General features: G+C 39.4%; 1 protein-coding gene across 18 annotated transcripts in view; it reads right to left on the reverse strand.

The window, feature by feature from the left end:
- Positions 1-23,207, reverse strand: part of ptprfa (protein tyrosine phosphatase receptor type Fa) — a 491,915-nt gene that overhangs the window by 166,241 nt on the left and 302,467 nt on the right. For 11 of the 18 annotated variants that reach the window (XM_059648010.1, XM_059648007.1, XM_059648009.1 and 8 more), the window contains 4 exons: positions 22,105-22,238; positions 20,714-20,858; positions 15,406-15,711; positions 2,556-2,749 (listed from right to left, as the gene is read on the reverse strand). In XM_059648010.1, coding sequence (XP_059503993.1) covers positions 2,556-2,749; positions 15,406-15,711; positions 20,714-20,858; positions 22,105-22,238 — 779 coding nt within the window. The remainder of the gene's footprint in view (positions 1-2,555; positions 2,750-15,405; positions 15,712-20,713; positions 20,859-22,104; positions 22,239-23,207) is intronic. The other 7 variants (XM_059648016.1, XM_059648015.1, XM_059648014.1 and 4 more) reach the window with 1 other exon arrangement.

Consider the following 23,207-nt stretch of genomic DNA (forward strand, 5'->3'; position numbering starts at 1 on the left):
AGAAGGATACAGCAAGGCCGCAGAGAGGCTGATATCAAAACTATTTAATTCCCGTTGCACGTAAACAGGAATGTTCAAAATATTAAGGAGTTTTGATAGGGGGAAAGATAGAAACTGTTTTCTTTGCCAAATGGGTTGGCAGCCTTCACAAATTATCCAAACCTGGGTCTATTGCCTGCACCAGGGAATTGAGCATGAAGGAAGATTCTATAACGTAGGGTAATGTGCCAGGAGTGTGAGGAGGAACATGGTATCCAGCAGGAGGCCATGGCCATGCAGCATTTCTCCTACCTCAACATCAGTGAAGACAAATTCAACTTTCCAATGAGGATGATGCTGAGTTATGTCAGCAGCTTCAAGCCACGTCATAAGTAGCACTGCCCAATACTTTGACAATCATGGCCATTCAGCTGTCAGAGGCTAATTTAGACTACAATAAGCAATATTAGCAAAATCTAGAGATATATCAAGGAGGTCAGAAAGTCTCTAGACAGCAAGACAAACACATTTTTCTTTATCAGTGGGAAAGGAGATAAAAAAACACAGCATAAGTTTTGCCCGCATAATGTGCTTCAAGGTTCCAAATGCTTACGTGCACGTTGTAAAGCGTGTTCCCATGGGAACGTTGCATTATTGTATGATTAAAAAGAATTCCAAAGTTTTTGAGAAGATTTGTAGCTCGGGTGTGGATGAGGTTGTAGACATGTTCATCTAGCCAATGTGTTTGATTGCAGACGCTTTGTCACCCTGCTAGGTAACATCATCACTGTGCCTCCAGAGAAGCACTGGTGTTCTGTCCCACGGGTTATTTATATGCTTCATGCTGGGATGGTTGGCATCACTTCAGGTTCTGTTTTACAGTCGTTTGTATATGGAGTCCAGCTCAATGTGTTTGTTGATAGAGTTCCAGTTGGAATGCCAGGCCTCTGGGAATTCCCTGGCATGTCTCTATTTGGCTTGTGCTAATATGGATGTGTTGTCCCAGTCAAATTCATGTCCTTCTTTGTCTGTGTGTACTGAGACCAGTGAGAATTGATCGTGTCTCTTGGTGACAAAACCGGCAGTGATGCCAACCACCCCAGCAAATCAAGGCAAATAAACAACAAGTGGGATGGAACACCAACACTTCACCGGAGGCACACTGACAATGTTACCTAGCAGGGTGACAAAATGTCTGCAATCGAACATACTGGCTCAGCAAGCAAGTCTACAACTTAAAAGGAATTCCATTTAATCAAGCTTCAATCACTGTCATCTACACAACTGTGTTATCCAGAGGTTGGTATTGGAGCCACTGTTCTTTTTGATTATGTATTAACGTAGAGTATAATTTCAGAGTTTGCAGGTGAAAAGAAACCGGAATGTAGTGAACAAGAGGATAGAAAGGGACTTTAGGAGGATACAAGACTGGTAAAGTGGGAATACTTAGTTAGGGCAATATTCATTATTCATTATCAATATTCACCATTCATAACCCTTCAGATACTAGTGAGACCTGAATAAGATCCAATTTGGGATGAAAAGTGATAAGTAACATTCTTGTCAGGTGATGACCATTTGTCACATTTCAGACCATCATCCCTGACATTGAAAGGCGTTACCATCACTAAATCTCCAACTATCATCATCTTGGGGGTTATCGTTGACCAGAAACTCAACTGGACTAGCCATATATGTACTGTGGCTTCAAGATAAGGTTAGAAGTCAGGAATCACTCAGCAAGTAACTCACCTCCTGACACTTCAAAGCTGCCCACCATCTACTAGGTACATGTCAAGAGGGTGACAGAATGCTCCCCACGTTCCTGCATTAACACAGCTCCAAAACACTCATGATGCTTGACACTATACAGGGCAAAGCAAACTGCTTGACTGGCGCCATCTCCACAATCATTCACTCTGTCCACCTCCTATGCTTAGTAGCAGCAGTCTACCATCCACAAGATGCACGACAGAAATTCTCCAAGGCTCTTTAGACAGCACCTTTCAAAGCCATGAACACTACTAACAAGAAGGACACGGGCAGAGATTGCATGGGAAAGTAATCAGCTGCAAGTTCCCTTCCAAGTCTCACACCATCCTGACTTAGAAATATAAAGCTCTTCCTTCAGCGTAGTTGGGTCAAAATCCTGGAACTCCCCTCCTACGATGAAATGGATTCGGACAGAGAAAACAATGTGGCGCATTTGAAATACAATTTTTGGAGGACGAAGTGAAATAATTATAAATCATAATGTGAATTAATCAATAAACTGGAAGTTTTGTGTCAGATCAATTTAAATAAATATTTGCGCTGTATGATTACAGATACAACTGATTTAGTCATTATCAGAATAGCACATCATATCAAACTCAAACTCAACAAATCAATATACACTAAAGCATATTGCAATAAAAATATTGATATATTTTTAGAAGAATACATGTCAGACTTGTTTTTTTATTTATTATTTTATACTTCATAAATGTCGTTCCTAATAAAGTGCAATTTCTTTCCTCTTCCATCACAATCAGTAATTTTTGATAACTCAAATGTAAACAACTAACTATGCTTACCTGTTCTTCTGCCAACATTACATCTTTAATTATTGGCTGCCCTTGTGGTTCCCCTTTATCCAAACGCACATAGGTAACTTGGTATCCCCGGATCTGTCCATGTTGCTTGCTTGATATCGGGGGTTTCCATGTTACTTTGATTGTTGTTGAGTTCACTGACTCTGCTTCCACTTTCCGTGGCGGTGCACTGGGCACTATGACAAAATGTACAGTCATTGCTATAAAATATTTCTTTAGGTTGATTAAGAGCTTGTAAAATTTTACATACTTTATATTTCTTCCATCATGCACTGTAAAGACCTAGCAGACTTGTAGTCTGTACTATCATACTTTCAACAAGGACAGCAATTCCTTTTGAAAAACATTACACATATGTGCATCCCATCCCAAAAAATCAAAAGCATCTTGAAAATCTACTACTTTGGAATTAAGGCAAAGTTTCTCAATTTCAGTCAAAGCTGAAAACCATTGAAAAGAGTAGTGAATGCTCTAAAAATAACACAACTCTAATTCTAATTCACCAGTTGCTGATTTTCTTCCACCTGTAGGGACACTGCCTTTTATTCTATTTGTTCTCTTTCTCCCATTCTAATAACTGGGAATGACTCCAAAGTAGGGATTTTTAAAAAATCATTCATGGGATGTGGGCTTGCATTTGCTACCAATCTCTATTTGCCTTTGTGCAGATGGTGGTGAGCTGTGACTAGGGGTGGACAATGAATGAGCAAAAAGAAATCCCTACTCTGGAGTCATTTCACACAGGGAATGATTTAACAATAAAAAGTAACATCACAAATCAACTGATGAAACTAGCATCATCAAGATGAATACTATAAAATTACGTCCCATTTTTCAGGTTACCTAACCAAGAAATATGATGAACAGACTTAGCAAAGGAAAAGAAACACCATTTTTATCTTAATACTGTGTTACATTTAAGCAATATCGTCCATTTACATGCATTTAATGCAACTTCTGTACTATTTCAGATCCATGGTCTGAACAGTATGTTAGCACACAATTTAACAAATGAGCCAATCATTGCTGAATTTAATGTTGCCCTCACTTTACATTCACAAAAACTTTTCCGGCTGATATCACTGGATAATGATTAAGTGGCTAATTTTCACTTTTATAGCCTGGGGTTGTCCACCATTGTGAAGTAATTTTGCACAATTACAAAGAATGAATATAATGATACATTTACTAGATAGCAACGATAAAATATTTTAGAGTTTAGTAACTAAAATTTCTCTTTCTTCACGGCATATATCTTTGAACTTCGATGTGCTGCAATTAAAACAGCTGGGAGTTAACATTAATTATTATGTTTCTAACTTCTCAGAAAGATCAATGCCCTTTACATATTTTATGTTTAACACAAAATTACCATGTTTTGCTGTGTTCAGAGATTGTGCAAAATAACAGTTGGATATCAGCTTTCAGTCGGAGAGCTACTGAGCAGTCAATGTTGTTTGACAAACCAGGTGTGCAAGAATCTTATTACACAGCTTCAGCAAAAATGCCTGGTTTGCATTGGTGTTGAATTAAAATATCCATTTATCACCCACTTGACAAATCTTCTAATTAGTAATTATTTTACATGCAGACTCCACCTTAAAAATTACTCTCACCTTTGAGTCTGAAAGTGTACACAAATTTAGTTCAAAATGCCAATTTTGCTCCCAAAATTATACATGCTCAAGAGGGAAAGAAGAAAGGTGTTTTAATATATAAAGGCATCTAACTTTTTTCTTTAAGGAGAGTTATGATCGTTTTCCATGATGACTAATTGCTATGCTTAACAATTGGAATTTTAATTTCATCAATGAAACTTGCCTTGTGACATGGCTTTTGACATTCTCTGCTTATCATAGACAGTTACCATAGAGACTTAAATTGATTGTGAATAATTTGTAAAAAAATTTACCGTACAGGCAGATAAATTTAATAAGTTTACCACTGACTTATCAATTTTAATTCGAGACTGTCAAGAAATGCAGGTCTTGCAAACAACAGTCATCCGATAAAAGAATAAAAACTCAAAAGTTGGAACAATTGAGAAACAGGGTTTCTCTTTCTACGTAGTATGTAAACACTGGTGGATTCTAAATGCTTGATTAGCATAAATCAGTTTTCAATGTAGTACCAACTTCCAACACAGAGTATCAAAGATAATGGGAACTGCAGATGCTGGAGAATCCAAGATAATAAAGTGTGAAGTTGGATGAGCACAGCAGGCCCAGCAGCATCTCAGGAGCGCAAAAGCTGACGTTTCGGGCCTAGACCCTTCATCAGAGAGGGGGATGGGGTGAGGGTTCTGGAATAAATAGGGAGAGAGGGGGAGGCGGACCGGAGATGGAGAGAAAAGAAGATAGGTGTAGAGGAGAGTATAGGTGGGGAGGTAGGGAGGGGATAGGTCAGTCCAGGGAAGACGGACAGGTCAAGGAGGTGGGATGAGGTTAGTAGGTAGGAAATGGAGATGTGGTGTGAGGTGGGAGAAAGGAATGGGTGAGAGGAAGAACAGGTTAGGGAGGCAGAGACAGGTTGGACTGGTTTTGGGATGCAGTGGGGGGAGGGGAAGAACTGGGCTGGTTTTGGGATGCGGTGGGGGAAGGGGAGATTTTGAAGCTGGTGAAGTCCACATTGATACCATTGGGCTGCAGGGTTCCCAAGCGGAATATGAGTTGCTGTTCCTGCAACCTTCGGGTGGGATCATTGTGGCACTGCAGGAGGCCCATGATGGACATATCATCTGAAGAATGGGAGGGGGAGTTAAAATGGTTTGTGACTGGGAGGTGCAGTTGTTTATTGCGAACCAAGCGGAGGTGTTCTGCAAAGCGGTCCCCCATCCTCTGCTTGGTTTCCCCAATGTAGAGGAAGCCACAACAGATACAATGGATACAGTATACCACATTGGCAGATGTGCAGGTGAACCTCTGCTTAATATGCAAAGTCATCTTGGGGCCTGGGATGGGGGTGAGGGAGAAGGTGTGGGGGCAAGTGTAACACTTCCTGCGGGTGCAGGGGAAGGTGCCGGTGTGGTGGGGTTAGACGGGAGTGTGGAGCGGACAAGGGAGTCGCGGAGAGAGTGGTCTCTGCGGAAGGCAGACAAAGGTGGGGATGGAAAAATGTCTTGGGTGGTGGGGTCGGATTGTAGATGGCGGAAGTGTCGAAGGATGATGCGTTGTATCCGGAGGTTGGTGGGGTGGTGTGTGAGAACGAGGGGGATCCTCTTTGGTCAGTTGCGGCAGGGGCAGGGTGTTAGGGATGTGTTGCGGGAAATGCGGGAGACGCGGTCAAGGGCGTTCTCAACCACTGCGGGGGGAAGTTGCGGTCCTTGAAGGACTTGGACATCTGAGATGTGCGGGAGTGGAATGCCTTATCGTGGGAGCAGATGCGGTGGAGGCGGAGGAATTGGGAATAGGGGATGGAATTTTTGAGGGAGGGTGGGTGGGAGGAGGTGTCTTCTAGGTAGCTGTGGGAGTTGGTGGGCTTGAAATGGACATCAGTTACTAGCTGGTTGCCTGAGATGGAGACTGAGAGGTCCAGGAAGGCGAGGGATGTGTTGGAGATGGCCCAGGTGAACTTGAGATTGGGGTGGAAGGTGTTGGAGAAGTGGATGAACTGTTCGAGCTCCTCTGGGGAGCAAGAGGTGGCGCCCATACAGTCATCAATGTAATGGAAGAGGAGGTGGGGTTTGGGGCCTGTGTAGGTGCGGAAGAGGGACTGTTCCACGTAACCTACAAAGAGGCAGGCATAGCTGGGGCCCATGCGGGTGCCCATGGCCACCCCCTTTGTCTGTAGGAAGTGGGAGGAATAGAAAGAGAAGTTGTTGAGGGTGAGGGCGAGTTTGGCTAGGCGGATGAGGGTGTCGGTGGAGGGGGACTGGTCGGGCCTGCGGGACAGGAAGAAGCAGAGGGCCTTGAGGCCATCTGAATGCGGAATGCAGGTGTATAGGGACTGGAAGCCCGTGGTGAACAACTGCACCGCCCAGTCGCGAACCATTTTAACTCCCCCTCCCATTCTTTAGATGACATGTCCATCATGGGCCTCCTGCAGTGCCACAATGATCCCACCCGAAGGTTGCAGGAACAGCAACTCATATTCCACTTAGGAACCCTGCAGCCCAATGGTATCAATGTGGACTTCACAAGCTTCAAAATCTCCCCTTCCCCCACCGTATCCCAAAACCAGCCCAGTTCGTCCCCTTCCCCACACTGCATCACACAACCAGACCAGCTCATCCCCTCCCCCCACTGCATCCCAAAACCAGCCCAGCCTGTCTCTGCCTCCCTAACCTGTTCTTCCTCTCACCCATTCCTTCCTCCCACCTCACACCGCACCTCCATCTCCTACCTACTAACCTCATCCCACCTCCTTGACCTGTCCGTCTTCCCTGGACTGACCTCACCCCTCCCTACCTCCCCACCTATACTCTCCTCTCCACCTATCTTCTTTTCTCTCCATCTTTGGTCCGCCTCCCCCTCTCTCCCTATTTATTCCAGAGCCCTCACCCCATCCCCCTCTCTGATGAAGGGTCTAGGCCCGAAACGTCAGCTTTTGGGCTCCTGTGATGCTGCTCGGCTTGCTGTCTTCATCCAGCTTCACACTTTATTATCCAACATAGAGTATATTTTTTTCCCTACATGTACAAAGCTGTGTTTGAAATATTGTACCTTTCAGTAAGTACTAAACCACCTAATGCAAAATCAGAACAGAAGGAGCTGGGGGATTGATATTCAATAATAGGATTAATCTCAAACGTAGTCTTAAAAGAATGACAATAATGAATACTGGGGTTTATTAATTCATTAAATCAATAGTAAGGCACAGTAGAAGCTTAAAAAAGTAATTCAAGCAAACAAAAATTACAAATGCTACCAGAAGCATAAAAGAGAAGGAACATAATAACGGTATAAAGCAATTGATGATGTATATATGTGGTGGTGAAACCAAGATTAATAAAGTACAGGAGGTTAAGAAACCAGACACAAGACTTAGAATAGAAAATTAGGTAAGCAAGATTCCAGAAAAGTAGAGCTCACTGAAATCTGTATCTATCATAGGTGTAATGATAGAAGATATTCCTGGAAAGGGTATATAATAACAATTAGATGAATCGACAAAACAAGAAAATGTGGATTTATGGAAGGGAGCTTTCCATCGCAATTATTCCAAAATTCTTCAATGATGGAGCCATTGACAAGGGAAATTTTACAGATAGATTTCAGTAAGATATCTGATATCATGGAACAATTAATTATGCTATACTGTACGTTCTACATTTTGAAGTTTGGAAATTAAATATATCAGACAAAAGAATGATTATGATTGTCAAGATGCCTCAAGAATCAGGGTTTGATTAATTATTGATAAAAGGGTGTGAAATGAGTTGGCACAAGAGTGAACAAACAGCTAGCAACAAACTAGGGGCAAGTGATTAAGCAGTATGGGAACACACAAACTAGATTATAAAAAAAATTAAATAGATTCATACCAGCACAGAAGGAGGCTATTTATCTGGTAAATTCATGCTAGCTCTCTACTGAGCAAACTCGGCTGTCCCTTTCCCCCACTCTATCCCACAAACCTTGCATGTTTATTTCTTTCAAATATCTATCCAATTTCATTTGGAAATCAAATCACTGTCTCCGTTTGGACCACCATTGTAAACAGTGAATTCCACGCCATTACTGCTTGCTGTGTAGAAATTCTTTCTTATTTTCATATCTCTCCATCTCTAGCTTTAAATTTGTACCTTATTCCTTATACCATCAGCTAATAGGCACAGCTTTTCTTTCTCATGAAGTCATCTTTAACTACATCTTCCAGATTTTCCCTCAATTTACTTTGCTCCAAGGATAACAAGTCTAGCACCTTCAATTTATCCTTGTAATTAAAATTCCCTTCTTCCTGAAACTGTTTTGGTAAATCCCCCCCAAGTATCCTCTCAAGCACCTTATACAGGTTCATAACATCCCTCTATTGCACTCAACACCTTCACTTCTGAGGTCCAAGACTCCATGCGATTGGCTTACTGTTGTCTCAAACGTCATACATATTCAAAGTTTTATATACATTAACCTGTATTGAGCTATTTTTCAATAACCAATCATTATGGTTAAGCAGTCACTTTTTTAAAAATTATACTCTCAGTTTATCTAAGGAAGAAAGCCATATGATTCACATGAAAAGCAAGGTTTGGGTTTATAGTTACTTTTACAGACCAAGCAAATAATAACTTAGATTAACACATGTGAGACTGCTTCAAGGTAAAAGGCTTTTAGTCAGAATACAGTTTTGTAAATTAAAGCATATAATAAGTTTCTAGATAGAACTGTGAATGTATATATATATATATATTCTACTCTGGAATTAGATTTTATAGTGAATTTTGCAGTTGTCTTAACCTTTGTAGAAGTTTTCACTGAGACATTTGGGATTATAGTTAATCACTAAGAGGTGACATTACATTCTCTGGGCAGATAAATAAATAGGAATAGGCTTACTGGTGCCACTTTGATAAATAAATAGGCTTACTGGTGCCACTTTATCTTGGAAAAGATCTATGAAGTTGGTAATATTACAACCAACAAGCTATTACAAAGGGACAATCATACAAAGTGATCAGCATGTCAAAAACTGAACCGGGGTTTAGTAGCAAGTGATCTCACTAATAGGAGCATTGTTTTTAAAGAAACCAATCAGGAATGATGTTTTGGATATTATTTGTCCCACTGGGCATGCTCGCTTCATTTACTGACAAGCCTATTATTTTAGGATGTCTCTGATGATACACAGAGTGTAGTAGTTAGCAGTGGTTAATAAGTAGTCATTCCTCATGATTCATTGGACAAGAAAGGAAGACTGAAGCTAGAAGGACAACTTCAGTCAACAGAACAGAACAAGAAGCCAGCATTACTGGTATTTCCGAATGGTTCGACTGAGAAACGAGTGCTTTTATTAAGTGGCATTCCTTTTCCACTCCTTAGGATAAACTTAAAAAATTCCATAATAATTGTAAACTTGGGAAAACATATTTGTACCTGGAATGGGTCTTCTAATTAATAGGTCCAGTAAATCTTTAGATTGCTTCTCTCAAACTCAACTATAATTGTAATTGACTTAGGTATTATGGTTAAATTTTACTGTAAAATCTTTCTAACCAGTAGGCCACTTATCACTTTTTAAATCTGTACCATTAAATCTGTTTGGTTTCTTCCTTACCTTCCACCAAAATGTATTACTGCACAATTCTGTGTATTACATTTCAACTGCCACTGATCTGCCCATTCTGTTAGTCTAACTGTGTGATGCCGTAATTGACTGGTCTCGTTCTCTTCCATTCCCTTTCCTCTTAGTTTCTGTGGACACACTCTGTGGACTGACCATGGCTATGAGCAACCTAACCAGATAATCCCATAGCACAAGTGCCAGATTTCTGACTGGGGGTGGTACGTCTTTGTTACCACATGAGCCTACCCAAAGAATGGCTGTATGGAGCCACAGCTCTTGACTGATGTTTTTACTTAGGTAGCTGCTATCACATCGAGCAGGTGTGACACTGTCGTAATACACTGACATTAAGCATGATGTATGCTGCCTTAACTGAGGACCGCTAAACAGTCAGGCAAGCTGTCTAATTGTGCCAGTGCACTAAATGGCACAGCAAGGCAAAGCATGGATAATGTGAACATGAAGACAGACATTACGTGAGCACATATTCAGTCCTAAAGATCCCATTCTTAGCTGCATGCCTGCTGGGCTCACAGGGTGTCCCTGCAGGAGCCTTTCACTGCTCTTTGCTGGCGCATGCTGCAATGCAAGTCTGTGCTGTGATGGTTGAGGGGTTGGCAAATACTACATGCCAGTGTACAGTGACAGGGAGTGCACATAGCTGGTATCCTGGATGATCCCCTGAGAAGCTTGGATATAGAGCCATACTGCATGGAAACACACCCTTCAGTCCAACCAGTCCATGGCGATCGTAATCCCCGAACTAAACTAGTCCCACCTGACTGTGCTTGGCCTATATCCCTCCAAACTTTTCTTATTTGTTTATTTATCCAAATGTTTTTAAACATCGTAACGGTATCCTACTCCGTCACTTCCTCTGGAAGTTCATTTCATGCACAAACCACTCACTCTCTGTGAAAAAGATCCCCTCATGTCTTTTTTAAAAAATCTTTTACCTCTCACCTTAAAAATATGCCCCCTAGTCTTGAAATTTCCCACCCTAGGGAAAAGACACCTGCCATTTCCCTTATCTATACCCCTCATGATTTTAAAAATCTCTATAACATCATCCTTCCATCTCTTAAACGCCAGTGAAAAAAATCCAAGTCTATCCAGCCTCTCCCTATAACTCAAATCTTACATCCCAGCAACATTCTGGTAAATCTTTTCTGAACCCTCTCCAGCTTGATAATATCCTTCCTATATCTGTTAGGGAAAGCAGTAAGCTAAATTCACTGGCTTTGATTGCCATGTCGCGTGTTCCAGACATCTGGTTTGTTTGATGCATTTGTTAAGAATAGAAACCTGAACAAGAATGAAGGGACTTGGGCCATTAATAAGGTATTTAACAAGCAAGAACTGGCAACTCACTGCTGCCTGACAAGCATATGTTACAAGCATAACAAGTGAAGTGAGATCCTCCTAAGGTTGAGATTAACCACTGGACTTATCCAAATGTGCAACAAATCTCACAATAGCCCACGTCATTCAAGGCCGTATAAGATTCTGCACTTAGTCTCCAAGCCACATGAACTGTCTTGAAGTTTCTACATAGTGCAGGAATTACAAGTCTTCAGCTGCCTGTTGATGAGCTGAAACAAAACCTGATATCTTCTGATAGATATAGGTGGTAATTTATTTAATCTATAAATTTTTAAGTCTCTAGAACTCAGCTCTCAGCTGTTCCCAGCTCCTGCTTCCTTACTCAGGGCACTGCTTCTTTATGTTTTAAAGTACCAGAGGTGGACCTATTCCTCAGTCTCAAAATACTAAGTTTAATACTCACGGTGGCTCAGTGGTTAGCACTGCAGCCTCACAGCGCCAGGGACCCGGGTTCGATTCCCGCCTCGGGCGACTGTCTGTGTGGAGTTTGCACATTCTCCCCGTGTCTGCGTGGGTTTTCTCCGGGTGCTCCGGTTTCCTCCCACAGTCCAAAGATGTGCAGGTTAGGTGGATTGGCCATGCTAAATTGCCCGTAGTGCTCAGGGGTATGTGGGTTATAGGGGGAAAGGGTCTGGCTGGGATGCTTCAAGAGGCGGTGTGGACTTGCTGGGCCGAAGGGCCTGTTTCCACACTGTAGGTAATCTAATCTAATACTCATTAGAGGTTTCTTCCATAGAACTAAACTCCATGTATTTGCAAAAACCTCCTACAGTTATACAATGAAACAGCCACTTCTGATAGCAACTGGCAACTATATCAATCTCATAACTTAAGTAAATTTTAAAAAGAGATAACTCCTTAAAATTCTTTCAATGGCCACATTTTTTTCTCTAAGACCAAATAATTTTAAGACTTAACTCAAATTTCAGTCATTTTTCTGGCTACAACCCATCTGTAACCTAACAGTTCCACTGATTGCATCTCAGGGAACTGATGGTTTTTCAACTCTATGTTCCTGTGGATTCTCGGCAGAACGTAGAACATAGAACATTACAGCACAGTACAGGCCCTTCGGCCCTCGATGTTGTGCCGACCTGTCATACCGATCTCAAGCCCATCTAACCTACACGTGTTCCATGTACGTCACTTCTTATTGATAAAAGTCAATTTCTCCACTGCTATCGGCCCATATAGTGAACATAACATGGGGACAGTTTTCTACACGTTAATTCTGATACTTGTACTTCTACTGTGCTCTCGATTTTATGTTCATCTGCCAGAAGGTGTTCAATCTAAATTGAGCTATCTTTCATCTGTTTCTGCGGAATGTCATCTTGCTGTGAGGATTCTGTTCCATTGCTGCGAACATCTTTGTTGTACTGCTTTCTGCCTGCTTCCTCTTATATCTGACTTTACCTGTTCCTCACTGCTGGCGCGCAGTTCTAATCACCATAACCACTGTTTACTCTGCTGAGCTCCTGCGTTATGCAATGATGGGTCGTAGACAAAACTCAATACTTGCTTCAATCTCAAATCTTTAACAGAAATACTTTCACTAGACAAATACTCTCACTTCAAACAATTCCTGGATTCACTCAACATTCACTGATTGCATGCATCAGTGCTCTAAGTCGATTCTATCCAAAAAATATCTTTGTCACAGCATAGGATCCTGAATTTAACTTCTGACTCACTCTTATTAACTTATCCCTATTTATATACAACCAGGTAAATGTACCTTGCAGATTGCAACCTGCAGATTAGTTGTTTTAATTTCTATGTTTGCAAATGTCTTGAATCAATCATTTGCAACATTATTAATAGCTTTGAGTGATGATACAATCCTGTTTTCTCATGTTTCTCCACCTAGTTACACTTTCTACTAGATGGCCTTCCAAATTATCTTAGTAGCATCTTGCAAGACATTCATTCTGCTTTCTGCATTCACCCTGTGATCAAATGACTTTGCATTATGGTGATTTCTATCTATATCTCAAAATCACCCTTAACTTTGTTTCCTTGATTTTACAGACACCCTGTTGTCCATGTGAATTGGTCTACTCATTTTTTAAACACAAACAATGGCATTGTTCTTCATTTCCTTATATTCTCCACCAAAAAAATCCTCTTTTAGTACACTTCTCCAGAAATAAGTCTCCCAAAGTTGCTTACAATGGCATTTGAAACCTCAAGTCTTTTATTTGAGATTAGGGTTTAGGAGCAGGAATGAACTATTCACCCTTTCAACATTCAATAAGATTGTGACTGGTCTGGTTATAGTCTCAATTTCACCTTCCTGTCTGTCCCCTATAATCCTTGACTATGGTCTTCTATTGGTAGCTGTAGAAGTTTTGTGGCCAAAGCGCTCAGTTCATTTTCTTTCTTTTTGCCTTTGCTCTTTTACTTTCATCTATTCTGATCATTCCCCTTTGTATGATCTTAGTCTTTGCTAACATGTCTATGGGAGACAGGTTTCAACATTTGAGCCACATGACTGACTTAGCCATACTTTAAACATTGCTGGGCATGCTCTCTTCTGTAAAAGCTGCTCACTACTCCAGCATCTTTCGGTAATGTAAAGATAATTCAGGCTTCTTTTCACATTATCGACCAATTTCTAAAATCCCATTCCTCATTCCATTCCACCATCACCAACAAAAAGAATGGAGAACTTATTAACATTTTTCTCAATAAAATTCAGAACAATATGCAATATCAAAAGGTTGAAGCGTCTCAACTTGATTATTCTGGAGAACAGAAAGCCAAGAGGTCTTATTATTCAGACATTCGAAATAATTGAGCAATAAAATTAACACTAATAATAAATATGTTAGTAATAATGACAAACTTTAGAACAAAGGGCCAAAAGCTTACAAAAGAAATGGTACAGAAATGTTTAGCTGCTTGGTGTACAAAGTGATGATCATCTGGAATGTGCCAGCTAAGGAGGCAGACATTTACAAAAAGAATTGGACAGCTATTGTGGCTGATTAGGGTGTATAAGTTTTCAGGAAGAGATAGAATGCAGAGACTTTTCAGATGAATGTTCCTTAATAATCCATAAGGTACAAGTATAATGAAATACTCTCCAATTGTCTGGACTGCCGCAGTTCAAACAACAGTCAAGAGGCTTTACATCACAGGACAAAGTAGCCAGCTTAATTAGCATTCCATCCACTACCTTCATTTTCACAGCCTTCAGCATCGATATAGTAGTGTGTACTATATGTACTGCAACGACTCTCTTAATTCCTTTCACAGGAGCTTACAAACCTACAATCTCTAGGGCAGCAGACACGAGAGGGTCATCACCTGCATGTTCCCCTCAAAACCACTGTTGACTTGGAGCTATGTCATCATTCTTTCACTATTCCCAGGCCAAAAACCTGGAATTCCCTTCCCAATAGCATTATACTGTACCTACAACCCAAAGACTGCAGTGATTCAAAAAGGCATTTCATCATCACTTTTTCAGGGAAATTGGGGAGGGCATTAAATGCTGATCCAGCCAGCAATGTACACATCCAATCAAAGTAGGTAGTGGTAAATATCCATTCAAGAGCTTTGTATACCACAATCTCAGAGTACTTGTGAATCAATGGCAGATGTTGCTTCGTACTCAGGTGTTCCAAATTCAATGGATCAAACACCAAGAAATAAGTTAGGGACAAAATCCCTGATTCAGCTATTAACATTGTCATTTTCAACTGAAAATGAATCATCAACAGATGAAGTGAATATTGATTTTTACATGACATTACTGATATTATATTTCTCATTTTTGCAGATGAGATTAACTAATATTATATAAATATAATAATAAACATATTTATGAAAATACAAAGGAGAATATTCTAAATACAATTAGAAACATGTTTTTTAAAATATCAATGAAAGGAACTGCAGTACCCCTTTGCTAATAGACTGATCACTAATTATCCAGAATTTTTTTTTATTAAGACATCCGAAATTAAACATTTGTTGTGAACCACAGATGGTCTTATATTTTTTGTTGCATGAAAAATATGGGAGAGCAAACTATGATCATATTGTTATGTACCAAATTCATTTATCTGTAACTATTTTATTGAACACTACAATTTACAGTTAAACAATTTATGAAATTATAGCAGCCTTCAGATGTTTTGTAAAATGTTTGTCTATGAGAAGATGGTGAAAGGGGTACCACAATACGAAACTACTTTAATTTGACTTCAAAATGACCTACCATCCTCATCCGTGCGGACACTCACAGGTGTGCTCTTCGGACCTGGCCCAACATTGGTGTGAGCCCTTACCCACACCTGATATTCAGTCCACTTCTCCAGGCCCTCGATCAATGAGCTGGTTGCATCTGCTTCAATGTTGTCCAAAACATGCTTTCCGTTGTCCTCACTATCCACCGCTTGATATATAATGGAGTATTTGGTAATGATGCCATTACGACTGTTTGCTGGTGGTGGATGCCAACTTACCCGAATGCTGGTGGAGCTGATAGAAAATCCATGGACGTCCTGAGGTGGAGCGGAGGGGGCTAGTGAATAAATGAAGGGGTATGAAGGGTAATGAATGAAATAAGATGCAAAAGACTAACCAGAAAATATGTACTAAAATAAAGCATGCTGACAGCAAAAAGAAATTCAAAATTTTAAACTTGTGTTTTAAGGTTTAATCTTACTAAATGTTAACATTTGGTCATGCAGAAATACAGTAAAATAATTTAATGGCAGGATAAAGGACATAGAAATTAAATGTTGAACATTCATGCAATGTACCTACCTTAAATAGTACAGAATACATCATTAATTATTCTGCGCTTTATTCAGAGCTGAAGTGGTATGATTCAGTGCATATAATATGGATAATTTATGTTGCTCGTACATATATATTACAATTCATCCATTCTTGAACATGAGCTAATATTCTTTAATCAGCCCACCCAGATTAAGTCTTCCAAAAATTAAGCCTAAATGTCAACTTAATCCTGTCCTTATGTGACTACAGCGGAGCGCCAACTTTACTGTATCTCACTGAAATTGTATATACTACTAGAATGCTATTAATACTGCCTGTGTCAGTGCATTGGAGAAGTCTGTGGACCAAGAAATTCATCAGGTCTCTGCATGCATGATAACTATACCATCAGATCTGGATTGGCAACATTTCAGTATGTACCATGCGCCATCATAAAGTAATATTTCAAGATAATGTACTAAATGGATTTATTTTCAAGCACATGTGTATATTCTTAATTATCACGAAGTAGCTGGCCCCCAAATTAGAAATGCCACCTTCTCACTGAGTATGGCTAGATTTGAAGTATAATTTATAACTCAGCTTTAGGTGCCAGCAATCTGTCACTGCTCACTGCTTTCCATTGTCCTTGCAAGAATACCAATTTGATCTTTAAATTAAGAAATTTGACTTGAAAAGTCAAGGCCTTTAGCAGAGGCTTTTGAAAAGATTGTGAAATGAGAGTAACTATTGAAGAATATTTTATTAGATGGTGTAAAGTTAGCTTTGCATATGCTACAAATCTGTAGGAGGACGGAGAGCCTGAAGGTGACAAGAGTTCATTTTTTTTCATGAAAACTAATAGGTAAAATTCGGTATCAAAACAGTAGTTCAATTTCATCACAGCAAGTTTGCAATGCAAGGTGCACAGAATCATTTTGAAGGTCATAGAGATGAGAGAAAAATGTTTAAAGAAGCCATGGCAAATAGATAATAGAAATCTAACAGAAAGAGAAAAATGTTGTAACCTCAGTGGAAAGATCACAGTTTTCGAAAAGGTCGGTTTTGATTCCCAGCTTTTGTGGACCTATGGAGGCAATAATACAGTGCTTCCTGCTAGGTGTTATTCTTGTCCCGGATTATCAATGGTGAATAAGCTCAATACTCAAGTCTTGGATAAATGCAACCTTTGCAAGTAGCAATGCCTCATAAAAGGTAAACATGAACATCTGAAGAAGCCTTCAGAAATAAACGGAATTTGAGATATTTCTTGGAGCACATAAGATGCCAATAAAGACATTTGAAGGATAATGGATACAGCCTAAAGTAAAATACTGGGTGGGTCAAGTTGTAAAAATCTTGTAGGGATGCAAAAGAGAACAAAAATATATTGATTCCAAGAACTGCATTACAAGAAGGACGCAAGTTCTGGCTACTGGGGGAAAGGAATAACTGCAGTTTGATGACTAACTGAAGATGTTCTTAATTTAGAGAAGCAATACAACAGTAGAAAAGAGATGCCTGGAGCAATCTTGAGTCAGAGCATAAACCCTTAGAATCCATGAATGATATTTTAATAAAAATGATAGGGGAAAAGAAAATTTAAATACATTTCAACTACAAAAATCACTTGGCATCTAAAATCCTAATTTATAATAGAAAATGACATCCTAAAATTTATCAGAGATAACACGGTGTGAGGCTGGATGAACACAGCAGGCCAAGCAGCATCAGAGGAGCAGGAAAGCTGACGTTTCGGGTCAGGACCCTTTTCAGAAAATTTATCCTAAATTTATCATTCTGGTTAAGCAATCTATGCACTGGATTGTCATAATTCTCTCCAAATGTCTTCTAAGCCCTGCTTAAGTGCTTTTTTCCCCATCTGAAATATTTATCTGTCCAAATTAAGGTTTAATGAAATAAAAATGAATTAGATGAGTCCTCTTTGTCTCCAGAACAAGTGAAGCTGGAGACAAAGGATGGGGGTCAAAGTCAAGATCTAGAGGCAGTGAAAAAGTGCGTGGAAGAGTTTGAATGGACGCTGAATTGGTAATAGAGTAGGACAGCCTGTCCCATGAAGGTAGTGACAGAAGCGTATTGAAATTTATGTTGCAGTGCATTGTGCTGGCTCACTCCTGGCAACAAGTGGACAATTAAATAAATATCTATGGGATGAAACATGTGTTGCGAGTGTTATTCATTAAAATTTTGGCATGCAAAAGGAAGAAGGCTACAAACATAAAAGTACAAAATTATTTTTGTTAGACAACAAGAAACTTCGCAGGAATAAATCTTGAGATGCTTCTACCCCAGACTCAATACCCCCACTTTGGCTACAAGGATTCAAATCCCACCAACACAGCTGGTGAAACTTAATTTGCATGAATAATTCTGGAATTAGTCTCAGTAGCGGTGACCATGAAACCATTATCAGCTGTCGTAAAAATCCAGCTGGTTAACTAATATCTGTCAGGGAAGAAAATCTACCATCCTTACCTGGTCTAGCCTACACAATGAGCCGCAGTAATGTGGCTGATTCTTAACTGCACTCTGAAATGGCCCAAAAAACCACTCAGTTCAAGGGTCATTTGCGATGGGCTACAAACACTGGCGTTGCAAACGACATCCATACGTATGAAAAGACTAAAAGAAAAATACTCAGAACTGGAGACAGCACTCCGTTCCCGACCAACTTATGTACAGGTTGGGTTGGCCTCTGGCTACTTGATTTTGCACTGACCTGAAACCAGTGAGCTGTAGTGAGTTTGCAACTCAATGGTTTATATAAAGTTAGCTCTAATTCTTAAAATATACTGCTCAATTTACTCCCCAGCTGCCTTGCTATTTTCTTCAACTAATTATGAGTGTTTTCATGTCAGATGCACTACTTCTATAAAATGCTATTTAACAATTAAATGCAAATTTAACCTTCAGAAAATTATACAACTAATAGAATGACTTGTCACTGGTAACTGGAGAAGTGGAATACTATAAAGTCCATATATAAAAGCAATTACTAAAGGAAACCCAATGGCTAACATAGCTTTGTGCAATGTTAAGAGAACATTGTCCCAATTGTTATCAATTGTTTTAGTTTAAAAAAATACAGATATTAAACAATTACATACTCTTGAGAGTTACAAGATCAGACGTGTGATCAAAACTGTTGATATACACATGGTTGCTAAGCTTTTTCAAACTGTACTGATAAACCATTAATGAGTTATAACTAATAGTAACTGAACTTGTGAAGTCTGAAATATCATGATGACAATTGTTATCCAACATTCTTAACCATAATTCAACAAAAACACCTATCAAGCCTGAATAGATAGGACATATATAGAAGCAATAATGAATGTCTCGCTCAGGAAAAGGGCAGGACCAGGTAAAAAATCAATAACAATGCTCGATGATAAGATGATCAGAAAAGATAGCTCAGGAAAGAAAGAAGAGCTATAAACTCCAAACAATCCACGATTCTGTCCAGTCTTTCCTCCTAAGATAACTGCTTTATTCCCCGAATCAGGTGAATGAACCTTTTCTGAACCTTCTAATGCGTTGAACATATTTTACCGAAGTTGTTTAGTTTGAATTTTGCTTCATCTTATAACATTCTTACAGAGCAGAGGGAAGCCACTTGACCTGTTATACCTGTGTCAATCACTGGAAGAAAAATTTAGCCTGTCATACTCCTCAAATCCGTTTTTGTCTGCCTACATATTGTCATATGCCAGAGCTTGAGAGATGTAAAGTGCAAATGCTAAAGGTGTGAGGAGTGCTGAGTTGGGGCTGTTATAATCACTTTTTAAATTAATTTTCCATAAAAGCTACTTTTTCTACGTCTCACTAGCACCGCTCATCTCCAAAGCCATCACTGACAAGAAGGGCATGGGAGAAGCAGCAAGGGAGAGCATTTAATAAAATTATAGATCATAGTAGTAGATCTGGGCTATAGTGCATTATTTCAACCTGCACTCTCAAAACCCAGAGCTCTTGCAAAAGATTGGGAACTTGGAGATTCTGAGTGTAGTGGAGAGAATTGACAAGAAGGTGAATTAGGGAGGAACAGGGGCTGCAATTCAGAGGGCCTGGTACAGGAAAAGGTCTGAAATAGGAGGTTAGGGAGGGGGGAGGAGCTACAAAGAAAAGATTGGGGATAGGGAGAGGCTTCAAGTTGGAGGATCAGAATGGGTAACAGCCTCAAAGACAGTGGGTGAGGGATAAGGAGAAACCGCAATACACAGGATTAGAGAGCTGAAGAGGCCTCTTTAGGATGGTACCGATTGGCCACATGCAATATTATGCTAAAAATATTTCTTCTGTGTTCAACTCGATTACATGCCCCATTAACTTACCGCAGTTAAAGCAAAACAAAAGTAAACAAAGCAACATTAGACGGGGACTTACTGTCTCTGGGAAGCAACACCTAAATAACAGATAGGAAGGTCGTGCACATCAAAAAACAATAAAAGTAGTTGGCTTGGAATATATTACATTTATTGAACAATATTAGGTTTCAAATGTGTTTTAAAATCTCTTAAAATGTGTTCACTATACCACAGCACTGTAAATGTATCAAACATCTATTTTTCTATTTTGATGCAGTATTTAACTGGATGCCTTCATTCAGATTTTCACTTGATTATTTGATTAAATTGATAGGAACTGAAAATTTGTACAATGATTCCTTCGGGACTTAGGAGTGAACGTTTGTCAAATGTCAGTGGCTTACCAGTCTTTTCGTGGTGTTCCCTAAACTTGAAACTGGCACAAACCATGACAGAGATTCAAAAACTTACTGGATTGCATGGTTTTTGCAGAAATTCTTTGTGTATATGCTCCTAAACCATGATCTGATCGTGCTGCCAAACGGAAGTAGTACATTTTATCTGGTTTCAGGCCTTCCACAATGTATGAAGATTTAGGGTCAAAGATCACTTGTTCCTGTAAATAATACAATGAAAACAGAACGAGTTTTAAAAATATTAATTGATCTATTGCCCCTAGTTGGGATTTTCTTTGATCCCTATGTTGTACATGCCAAAATACAATTCGAGTAATCGTCTAATAAATTCATACAACTAATTAGTGTGACGAGTGGATTAGTAGTAGTCAGATTATACTTTTGAAAAACAAGTTCTGTAGTTGGCTGGTTTAAATTATATGGCATCTAATTTAGTTTCTTAAATTTAGGAAAAACAGATTGTAAGTGCTAAATATAATAGAAATAAAAGTTTCTATGCCAGTCTGTCCTCCATTTCCTCCTTTAAATGATTATTGACCTAGTGCAATGGTTAATCTCCCCTTTCATGAATCACGAAGGTAGAAATCTATCAAAATTTTTCTCGAAATTTAAGAGCATAACAACTGCATCTGCTTTGTTTAGGACATCATAATCATCGTCTAGTTGACCATTTGTTACTCAATTTTGCAAAGAAAAAAGGTGTTTCAATTCCTAACAGAGTAAATTGTTTAATCATTCAAAGGTGTCCCGACATGTGGTTAAATGTCCTAATCTTCATACTGAAGATCATACTGTTGAACTTTCTGAATGTAACATAGTAACTTGTACTGTTACGCAATCTTTTACATTTTCTTAAATGTTTGAGATTGCAAAGCTTTTATTAAAACTACATTAAATTCCTCATCCACTTTCTTTCAGATGTTTATCAGGTTCAAACCCAAATCTCCGCTGAATTAGACTGTATGGCATTACTGGGGAAGACAGACTCCTGGATGAGAAAGACAAAAAAACCATTGTTAAGACTCAAGTGTTTCAAATCCCAAGTTCAAAGATCCCTACTGGCCGTAGGGGCCAAGATTGGGCTGAGTTATGATTGTTCCAAAAACTTAATGGCCAAAAGTTCACTAATGAAAACATGTCACTTGGCAGAGTCATAGCCAGTTTACGAGCACCTACAATAATTATAGGCCAGCTATCTTGCAGCAAGAAGGAGCAAGGAGGGGTAAAGAACTGAGTATTTTCTGTAATTTAAGTGATGCGCATAAAAGGGAAACAGTGGGGCATTATGACGCCTATTTTCACTGGATTTTCATCTCTAAATTAAAATAAAATTGCATGGAGTATTAAAATATACAATACAATTTTACTTCTGTCACTTATTAACTCAGGAAGAGTCTTGTATGGTCTTTATGATTCATTACTCCGTGAGTTTTGACTCCAACATACCTCTTTTCCATCAATGCCCTCAGAGTATATTAGTTCATATTTGGTAATTTTTTCTTGTTGACGTAACACCCAGGAGAGTGCAATGCTAGTATCAGACTCTGCTTCAGCTTGGAATTCGGCTGGTTGAGCTGGAACTGGGGGGGGGAATCCAGAGCAAACAACTGTTATGCTACAGGAAACAATCCAATAATTCGACCCTATTTAGTATAAACTCTATTAGGCCGAGTTAAAACCTCAGAACACAAATTTTATTCTTCTCAGATAATTTTTCTAGTTGCAATTCTGAAGTAGTCTGTTGGAACTGTACTGTTATAGTCTGTAGTACAAATTTCAAAGATGTGGCATTCCATAGGAATATCTTATAAAAACTTTTGCTGGATTCCATGTGAAATGTGTCTTCAGTGGTATGACAATGAAGTTTCTATCCCTGGAATACTTCTGATATGTGGATGCCAAACAGTCAGGAAGAGTTACAAAGAGATAAGTAGGCAAATCTCAGAAGTACAAAAAGTAACAATGTAATAATAATAGAGGATTTCAATTTCTCCAACGTGAACTGGAATGAACAAAGTGTGAAGGACTTAGAGCAGGTGGATGTTTTAAAAAGTGTCCAGTAGAGCTTTGTATGCCAGCATGTCGAAAGTCCTACAACAGAAGGGCAAAGCTGGACCTAATTTTAGAGAACGAAGCCAGAGAAGTGATAGATGTGTCAGTGGAGGGTGAGGCGTTGGTGGGTGGGGCACATATTGATACAGCGACCATGAAAAAGGTTTGTGAGAAAAAGGTTCTGAATTTGGAGTGACGGCCTATTTTAATATAATAAGACAGGATCTGGCCAAAGTGACCTAGGGGTAGCTATTCACAAGAAAATCCATATCAAGGTATCTGTATCCATATCATTCGAAGGGTTAACAGTGACAGTGCAAAGCCAACACATTTCCGTAACAATGAAGGGTGAGACCAACAAGTCCAGATAACCTTGGCTGTTAAGGTTGTACAGGAACACACAAAAGTTAAAAATATAGTTTATGTTGATGGATCAAAACAATAGATAACTGAAAGCAGTATGGAAAGTGCAGTGGGTTACTTAGAAAAGAAATTAG

The sequence above is a fragment of the Stegostoma tigrinum genome, chromosome 8 (assembly GCF_030684315.1).
Source record: "Stegostoma tigrinum isolate sSteTig4 chromosome 8, sSteTig4.hap1, whole genome shotgun sequence".
In the NCBI taxonomy this organism is placed as follows: domain Eukaryota; kingdom Metazoa; phylum Chordata; class Chondrichthyes; order Orectolobiformes; family Stegostomatidae; genus Stegostoma; species Stegostoma tigrinum.